Source organism: Mirounga leonina, unplaced genomic scaffold, assembly GCF_011800145.1.
Source record: "Mirounga leonina isolate KUSES-001 unplaced genomic scaffold, KU_Mleo_1.0 Mir_54, whole genome shotgun sequence".
In the NCBI taxonomy this organism is placed as follows: Eukaryota; Metazoa; Chordata; class Mammalia; order Carnivora; family Phocidae; genus Mirounga; species Mirounga leonina.
Window position 1 is genome coordinate 9,621,058 of NW_023270812.1, and position 9,865 is coordinate 9,630,922.

A 9,865-nucleotide genomic window follows, 5' to 3' on the forward strand; every position below is an offset into this window, starting at 1 on the left:
TTCATAGCAAAAAGTGGCCTCCCATGAGACGTTGTGTTGCTCGTGTTTGCTGGCCAAAACTCTGTACCATTCTTTAGTCCAGAGAAAAAAGAAAGGAAGAAAACTATAAATGATAAAAATAAAAAAATGGTAATCATGTTGGTTACCATACAAGGCCTCACTCCCCAAGATTTGTCTTTTTCTCTTTACCAGGTTATTTAAAGAGAGGGGGACATGGTTACTTAAGTCACTTCTTGACTAAAGACTCTTTTTGTGGATGAATCCCCAGCCCGTTTCTCTTCCGCATTTACACTGCACAGGCATTACGATGACAAGGAGGGACAGTCATCTATTTCCTACTTTATAACCCATCTACAAGCCAAGAAACAGTCCTGGTAGGAACAAACAGACGAAGGACCCCAAAGTACACAGGCGCTGTAGGATAACGTGCCTGTTCCCTACGGATGATGTTTATCTAAGGTACAGGGGGCCTCCAGGAGGCCCGAGACAGACAAGCAAGGGAAGTGTAAGGGGGAGTCATTGTCATTTTACTTTTTGTCCCAGACCATGTGCTGGGAAATAACCCCTGAATCCTGAAAGCCCTAAGGACAACTGGACGGCCGTGGCTTCCTGATATGGAAATGACAGCCTGGGTATGTGAGGGGACAGGCTGGGTCCCTGACACCTGCTATCACGGGAGGAGCACTGGATTCCACAGCTGCAAACCATGGGATGATGGTGAGGGCGTCACTGCTCTGTGCCTTAGTGAGGACCATGACACCAGGAGGGGCACTTAGAACGTGTGCTTGCAACTTGCTTTACTCTCCTCCCCACCTTGCTAACCCCCCACCCCTGGAATTGGCAATTCTCCAAATGTGAGCCAAATGACATTCATGAATTTGCCTGGAAATAAAATCTGTTCAAACTAAGGCGTTAATTGAAGCTGTTTCTGAGCAAGTCAGTGTCCTAGAATGAATCGTATCAGTGTAAGAGAAAAAGAATCAATATAACGGTGCGGGAAATAGCGTTCTGAGGTCTGAGGCCACCTGTCCTGAGTCAGACGGGGGACTGGCTCAAACGCTGTAATCAGGATGAATGTAACCGTGCGTGTCCACCCCGGCCACCGCACACCCAGCGCTCCCAGCCCATCTGCTGACAGTCCTGGGGATGTCATCAGAGTTCTACGTCATAAGGAAAGGATGAACGATGAGCAGAACAGCCCCAGTCGGTGATCTGACGAGCTTGGGAGCGGCCAGGTCCCCCCACGGCCTCCATCCTCATGGCTGGCGGCCCTCCCACCCCTGCCGACAAACACATTTGCCATAACCATAACTGGCCAGGAGTCACGGAACTTGCTCAACAAAGAGATTTTGCCAGAATAATGTATTTTTCCCTTTAGAATCAATAGAACAGGACAGAATAACACTCATTTCCTTCAAAGCAGGGAATGCCCACCTTTGGGCTTAGAAAGCTGACTTATAGGGAAGATGGTTGAAAAATGAGTTCTGCGTGAAAACACAGGTGAAGACCTATCAGGAAACTGCCATTGCAAAGAAGAACTCTTTCATGCAGGAAGCCCTTCCACGCGGTGGAGGATGGCCCGGGGAAAGGAGAGAGCGCTAACCAGGAGCTCTGCCGCGGGTTGTGCGTTTGGGCTCCTGTGCAGCTTCCGGTCCTTCGTGGCAATTAACGAACATGGTGGTAGCTACAGACCCTGGGACCGGAGGAAGACGGAATTCTTTCTAACCAGACGGCAATTAATATCCAACCTCCCTCCTCACTCCTGCACGCAATCAGACCTACCCAAATCTAGACAGGAAAAGCCCTAATGCATCTCCAGGTTTCATGGAAAAAAGGAGCAGGGCTGAGGACAGCTGACCCTGGCCTTCGCCATGCCTGCAGCACCTGATGCACACCGTGGAAGTATTTCTTACGTCAGCAACACCACGAGGCAGGTACTCTCACGGGCATCACCCCATTCTAAGTAGGAGGGAGAGGCTCCCCACCGTGACACGGCCCGCAGAGGTGAAGCAAGATGCGCCCCAGGGCCCAGGTGTGTGCTCCCGACCGCAGTATTGGGGTCCTCTCCCTTCTCGTGTTGACACCCAACCAGACCAACCGACCCAGAACCACAGGGGTGGCCCCCGGCAGCAGAAGCCGTGGAAGTCTCGCAGGTGATTCCAGCTGGGGCCACTCTTGGGAGCCACTGTTACTAACGTGGGCGGCAGTCCCTACTTGCTGACTCACCAACCAGGGGATGGAGACCAGCTGTCTTCATTCCTGGTCTCATGCTGGGGACCATGTCTACGGTCACTTGAGCCCTATTCCCTTACAACATGAACGGGGCATCAGCCTTTGGACTCGTGATGTTTGGAATGCTTTATATGGAATTATTACTGGAACAACTCAGTGTTGAGGACTGAATACAGAGTTAGGAAAGAAGGGAAACATTTGCAAAGGGTCCTCAAGCCAGGAGGAAGCAAGCAGCCCTGCCCTGCGAGGCGGGAGGAGGTGCTGGAAGACAGGCGGGGGCTGGGGGGGGCGGCCAGCTCGTCACACCCTCAGATGCTGAGCAGTTGACATTTCCCTTATGAGTGATGTGCCGCCTCCTTAAAGAAAGGGGCAGGTGCCTGACAGCTCTAAAGGCATGTAAAGATAAAACAGAGCTGTCAGAAACCATTATTCTCCTGTCAAGTTATCTGGAATGTCACTGACAGCAATTCTCTCTTCTGCACACACGACAGTCACCCGTGTTTTTGAGAAACAATCTGGAGTTTTACGACAATTTCTGCAAGTCCTCCGCCCCCTTTTCATGTTTACCTTCTCAGTGTGATTTCACTATTCGAATTCCTCGCATTTTCGCTCTGGGGGGTTGTCTGTACTTTTGGGTGTCACTGGCGAGCAGGGAGCGTCACCCCCACGGTTACCGTGCATTCCTTGTCTCTCTCGAACACTCTGCGGGATGACTAATCAGCTTGCAAACCGGGGCCCACGTGAAGGTGGAGAGGATCTGAAGAACTCGGGCTCGTGGAATGCAGAGGTGGTGGAGCTCACACGGATTTCAGTAATCCTTTGAGCCAAGCCTCTTCTTCCATGAGTGAGGAAGGAGGGAGGCTCAGAGAGCCTCAGCGCCCCCTCCCTCTGGTGCACACAGACACCTGGCCTCCTTCCTGCACATACTCGGTCCTCCAATGACTCGAAGCACTGTTTTGTCAATCTTTTTACTTTCTTTTTAAAAATTCTTAATTTGAATTCAATTAATTAACATATAATGTATTATTAGTTTCAGAGGTCGAGTTTAGTGACTCATCAGTTGCGTATAACACCCAGTGCTCATTACATCACATGGCCTCCTTAATGCCCATCACCCAGTTACCCCATCTCCCCACTCCCCTCCCCTCTAGTGACCCTCAGTGTGTTTCCTGAGATTAAGAGTCTCTTATGGTTTGTCTCCCTCTCTGATTTCATCTTGTTTTATTTTTTCCTCTCTTCCCCTATGGTCCTCTGTTTTGTTTCTTAAATTCCACATATCAGTGAGATCTTATGATACTTGTCTTTCTCTGACTGACTTATTTCGTTCAGCATAATACCCTCTAGTTCCATCCATGTCATTGCAAATGGCAAGATTTCATTTTTTTGATGACTGCCTAATACTCCATTGTATATACATATACCACCTTTTTATTGTCTCTTAAGAAAATAAATGTCAATTGCATTTCTGGAAAAAAATCTATTCTTCCGTGGTGGACCAGTATGGAAAGCCGAAACAGTAAAGGATGTCAAATAATGTTTTGTTTGAAAGACAGCTTTTAAAGAAGCACAAGGACATGGGAAATCTTCCTATTCTTTTACACTTATATGGCTCATTCTCACGCATAAATACAATTTTACATCATCAAGCACATGCTCCAGAGTATTTTACAAATAACTTTACATTATAAGAAGTCAAACATGTTTTATTTTTGTTGAGAACTTAAAATATAGAGTATAGGGGGAAAAATAAAAGTTATCGGTAATCTTGAGACTGTTTTCATTTTGGCCTACTTCCTACTAGCATGACGTCTCCTACCTGCCCATATACGCACGGACCTGTACTGACAGAGATGCTCATGCATTTAACAACATGATGATCGCTCTGCAGACACAGCTTTCTGTCCTGTCTGACCCATGTAACACTGTGCCCAGGGCACTTTCTCAAGGACACTGGGTTGGATTACAAACAAATGTGGAGATGTGCATCCGTGCAGGGTGAATCACTGAGCTGGAGTGCTTGGCACGAGCTCAGAGTTCAAGGTTAACGCTGACGGAGTGCAGGTTGAGCAGTGGGTTAACAGAGCAAAGTCGAGCTCCTTGACTGGACTTCGCACCTCCAGAGCCGGTGCATGGCCGCGGATTCCCTTCCAGCGGTTCCAGTGTCACTCCGACTTTCCTCCCTTTCCTCCCAGGGGCAGGGGACGGTGAGGTCGTATTTGAGGGGAAGAAGGGACAGTTGTGATCAAAGGGAAAAGGAACCATTTAAGGTCCCAGCCTTGAACAACCTCCTTTGGAAGAACATTTGCTCTCCTTGGAATACCTAGGATGTGCAAGTCTATATTTATATGGTTTACGTATTTCCTGGCCTAAACTGTTGGTTATCTTATTTGCCAGCCAATAGTAAGTGACGTGTGTGCAGAGAATGTTATATTCCTTGTATCGCCCCCTGAATGTACTTGCTGAGGACATTGTCTTAAGACCTAAAAACACACATGCGGCCTCGACATCTTTGAGCCTCACAGAGCCCCTTGCTCTTGACAGATAGCTCCCCATCTTGCAGTTCCTGGATAAGCTGGAGCAGCTACACCCCCATCTGGTCCTCACCAGGCTTCAGCTCCCTACCAGCTTACAGAATGATTCAAACAGGCCCAGCACACGGGGCACCGGGGGCCACCTTGCCTTCTTGTTACTATAAAGCCTGCCTCCTCCAGCCTGTCCTCGGTGGCTCTGCTCCTCCCTCCTCCCTCTGCTCCTCCCCAGGCTGATGAGTGTATATGACCAATAAACTCTGCCGCACCTGCCCGGGGCCTGCTGTGTGTGCTGGGACATCTTACACTGCTTAGGGGACGAGCCCCTCCCTCACCAACGGGGAGAGTGGGCGGGGATCAGAGCGTAGCAGGTGCTCAGCTCTCCCGTGCTGTTGGCTATGAGACTGTGAGCCAGGAATGGGGATCTTGGATGCGGTTTTATTTTGACACGTTTTTTTGAAACTGAGCAATCCAGTCTCACTGAGGATTCAGGCTGAGTTGTGGTCCACAGGCAGCCATACGACCTGCTTCTGCTTTCTTCCCTGATGAGCTATTTTCCAAATCGTACGCCACAGCCGGACATATGTGGGAGAATGGTATTTACGCAATATGGCTTTCTCTCTGAAAATTGTGGAAATTTTGCAGGGATATGTTAAATGTCCAGGGAAATGTTTATACTGTTTATTGTCAGCCTGAGAGTAACGTGTCTGATATACTCCTTCAGAGACAACTTCAGAAATCACGCGATACGAAATAGAATGCGTATTTACGCAAACAGTCGGCAGCGCACGAACCACAGTTGGCGTCTCAAACACAGCCAGCCCCCTCGTGAAATGCTCACCTTTCAAGGTAGCTTTCTTAAGGACTTTCATTGCATATAGCTGCCCAGCATCAGATCCCTTGGTCTTCCTCACCAGGAACACCTGATAAAGAGAGCACGCAACATCTGAGATTGGGAAGACTTGGAACTCCTTGTCCTTATTTGATTTGACAAGGTGATATACAAGGGAGTTTAGGGGAAAAAATCCAATAAAATAAATACGTAAAATTTCCTCCAGCATCTAGGCTGCTGGGACAAATGTCATCTAACTGACTGCAACTCTGTGATGAAAAGCATCACGTGTGTGTGTGAAGAGTCGTTTGTTTTTGGCACACTAACTTTGTCCTAAACGTTTTCTAGCAAAGGTATTACCACCCTTCTAGAAAACAAAAAAGAGACCAGTTGTTTAGAAAAACAGATAATATTCTGAAATTTTAAGGGAGATCATTTGGCTTATTCTAAATATCCCTTTGTAAGTCCTCGCTGGGAAGCCACCATGAGAGTTCCTGCCGATCACATGGAATAGACTCTGATTCTCAAGATAATCTGGGTTCTCTTACTTTGAGCTTTCTTCACCCGAATTTTAGCTTTGAGCAGAGTTAAATTTATATAGAGTTCCTTTTTCTTTTTCTTTTTTTAAATAGAGTGGGTTTCTAAATGGCTCTTAGAGACACTGTGTGGATCTTTAATGACATTTTTGAAACACATTTTGAGGTACAACATCAAGGAAAACCAAAGAGAAAATTGCTTGAGAAGCTGAGCGAGCTTAGGGTCACAGTCACGACTGTTGAACAGGATGAGTAAACACACACACACCCCCCTGGGGCACTGACGGCAGATGCGGAGATCCACTGGCATCATAGAGACCGCCACGTGGATGACGCGTGCTATCCAGGGCAGGGGCCACCACGAGGGTGACGGGGACCCACCCCCTCCCCAAAATGCCTGCCTCACGGACCCTCGAAGCCAGAAAGACCTGCCACTGCACATGCCTCCAGGGCTACAGCGTCTCCCGCGGGGGACAGAGACCAACAGCTTCCCCCTCGGGGAGGAGAGTGAAGGGGAAGAAGATGGCTGAGGGCAGGTCTCCAGAGCAGAGGGTCTGCTGTCCCCACAGGACACGGCTTCCAGTTCCAGTGACCTGGAAGATACCAAGTTCCAGCAGAGGAACGCGGGTTCATGGGGTCGGTCCTCGGGTCACCGTGTGCCCTGGAGCCCAGGCAGCGGCCTCCTGACCCTGAGCGGGTCCTGGCCCTGGGACAGCTCCTTCCCCACTGCTCTCAGGTCACAAATCGGGGTCAATGCCAACGACCCCTTGCCTCCCCCGGCCCACACAAAAATGAGGGCAAGAGGGCCAGGCCGGCCCCACTGGATGCTGCCTCCAGGAATGAGGGGCCCAGGCAATCGTGGACAATTAGAAGTAGAATCACCCTTTTCTATTGGATTCGGACTATTGCGTCACTGAGTGTTAATATTTATCTTTGGGGCACATTTGACATGTCTCTGTGTTGGCTGGATGAAGCAGGCTGTGGGGCAGACCCCCAGGGAGAGAGTCTAGGGTCTCTCCCTCAGTGAGCACAGATGCACAGGATGAGACACGAGCCTGTGTGATGAGGGCTCTGCCGGGGGAATGTCCGGCTGGGGACGAGCCTCCCGATGGGCAGGTAGAGCTGCCCCCAGTTGTCAGAAAGGGGGGTGTGCAGAGAAAAACTTTAGTGTCCGACATGTTGAGTCCTCTGACTCACGGGAAGTCATGGGCCCTGCGGTGTGTCTGCTCACGCTGTGGTCCCCTCAGGTCTCCAAGCCCTGTCCCCGGCTGGCGCGGGCCAGTGAGCGAAGGGGAGTAGCCAGGATGCAGGTGATGGGCAGCAAGCCAGTGAGCAGGTGGGAGAGGCTGGGGGCCCTCCTGAGGGGCCTGGGCCCGAGCCTCAGTGCCCAGCACCCTGGAAAGAAAGCTGTGCCCTGAAAGGCATGGGGGTGAGGGGGAGGGGTGTCTGTGGCAGGGAAGGGGTTGCTGGCTAAACAGCTGTGACTCTAGCAGAGAGGGACCTCTGGGGTCAGAGCACTGCGGAACTGGAGCAAAACACTCCAGCTGAGCCCTGGCCGTGGGGCCGCGGGGGAGCCAGCCTGGGCCACTGAGTCATGGTGCAGAGAAGACGCGGTGGCTCCTTGTTCAAGCCCTCTGTGCGCCTCGGCTGGGGCCAGTAAACCTACTGACTCTTTACAGTGAAGCCTACTGGTTAGCCCCAAGACGAGGCATTCTTAGAATCAGAAGACCAGCAACAGCAATAAGACCCTCTTCCAAAATGTGCAATATCGAAACCATCTTTTCTGCCTGCATCTTCATCCCTTTGTCCACCTGTTCTCTTGCAATATGAGGAGCGGGTGCATGACACACACGGAAACGTGCATGAGGGCAGACATAGGAGCTTGAGGACTAGTGGAAACCCCGTCCCACTGAAGACGACACCGGAAGCCGAGTTCATGGGGGCTTCCACCCACTAAGAGTATCGCAAATGATGTTAGATTTTGCATGAAGCGTTGCACATCAAACCTTCTTCTCTATTGTATTTCAGGCTTTTAAAAATGAGATGATTGATTGTGATGGCAATTTGTATGCATCTGTTATTAAAAGAGTGCTTTTATTTTTGAAAAGAACTGGAAAAAATTCCATTCTTGCTGTGATTGTGAAGCCCCCACTACGCGTGGGGCTGGGGGCTACAACTCGAACCACAGCGGGAGGGACCCCCTGGGCAAGCAGGGCCCGACAGGAGGTAAACAGAGCCTTGAGGGCATGAACTACGGGGTCATAAGTGCCACCAGTGAATGTGGTCACGAGCAAGGAGCTGGGCTCACGAGCCGTAGGTGACCGCTCCCGACCACCGCCCCGCACCTCGTCCTCTGGTGCTGGACGCGCATTGGTCAGGAACACATTTGGACACAGTGAAATAGGTTCTGGATAATTCCAGCAATTTCAGCACATAGTGGCCGACCTTCCATCTCTAATTCAGCTTTAACGGGCTCCCCATGTTGTTCTCGACTTCCTCTTCAGCAGCTCAGCATGTGACATGCAAGGACATTATGTGGGGACACACAGAGACAGATGCTGTGTCATCCTAAATCGCCCCAAATCTTCAGGTGTCATCGTGATCAGCGAAACCACTGCCTGATTCTCTCAGCGAACTTTTCGGCTCTCAGAGCTACAACGTCGCGATTGGTCTCCAGTGTTCTCCAACGCAGGAGCCGACCTGGTGGCGGCCGTGCCCTTTCAGAGGATGTTAGGGGGACAATGTCCTCAAAAGGAAGATATTTAAAGACCCATTCTTATTTGCTACCAATTAAGTGATAGGAAAGCAAGGGCATGTTTTTATTTGGTTTGATCCCTTCTTAGAATGTGGGAATTGTAATCTGCATATTATTTTAAAGAAAAGAATGTTCCCATACAGATCCCTGGTGTTTATCCATGAGGAACACCAAGGAGCAGGCAAGGGGATGCGGAGGAGGGTGATGGCATTGCTTTTGGACTCTCCTGCCTGCAGACTCTCAAGGAGCGCCTGGTCTATACTATGCACCTGAGCACCTGGTGTGCACCACTCGCCGCAGCACCTGAACATACCGTGCCACATCTTCCAGAGTTTCACTGCTTTCCCAGTTCAATGCTTAAATCTCTTTGAGGACAAGGCTGTTTCTCCTGTCCAAGCACCACTGCTTCCTTTGCTCTCTGGACACCCTTGAAATCATGATGGCTTGACAATTTACTAAGAACCAGAGATGTTCTCCATTGTTCCCAGCAAACTGCTCTGCAAACCAGTTAACTTGCTTCCTACACTTTGCAGGACTGACTTGGAGAGGAGAGCAGGCGCTGCTCTCCGTGTGGTCCCGCACGGGGACCTGCAGGCTGCAGCCCCCACCGTCCCTCAGAGATGCTGCCCCTGGGAGTCATCCTCTGGGGCTTGGGGCTCCTTCTGGCTGCACAAGCAGATTCACAGCAGCTGAGGGAAGAGCCATCAGGGCCCCTCCCCTGGGCGGGATGGCAAAGGCATGCTGACGGACCCTGGGACAAGCCTGCCGTCGGAAGCAGGCATCAGTGCGAAGGCCAAGTGGCAGAGACAGCATTTTACTCCTTCCTGCATCTCCAGCATCTGCAATCGCTGCACGGAGGAAAGACAGAATGGAGGTACCTGGTGACAGGTGAACGGAGGGGCCCAGTGACAGGTGAACGGAGGGAACTCAGTGACAGGTGAACGGAGGGGCCCAGGGAGAGGTGAACAGAGGGGCCCAGTGA

At 50.6% G+C, this 9,865-nt stretch overlaps 1 protein-coding gene across 2 annotated transcripts in view; it reads right to left on the bottom strand.

The window, feature by feature from the left end:
• Positions 1–9,865, bottom strand: part of LOC118001843 (ribosomal protein S6 kinase alpha-2-like) — a 155,719-nt gene that overhangs the window by 74,293 nt on the left and 71,561 nt on the right. The window contains exon 3 of one of the 2 annotated variants that reach the window (XM_034992008.1): positions 5,602–5,683. The exons of the other annotated variant lie outside the window; for it this stretch is intronic. Coding sequence (XP_034847899.1) covers positions 5,602–5,683 — 82 coding nt within the window. The remainder of the gene's footprint in view (positions 1–5,601; positions 5,684–9,865) is intronic. 2 annotated transcript variants of the gene reach the window in all.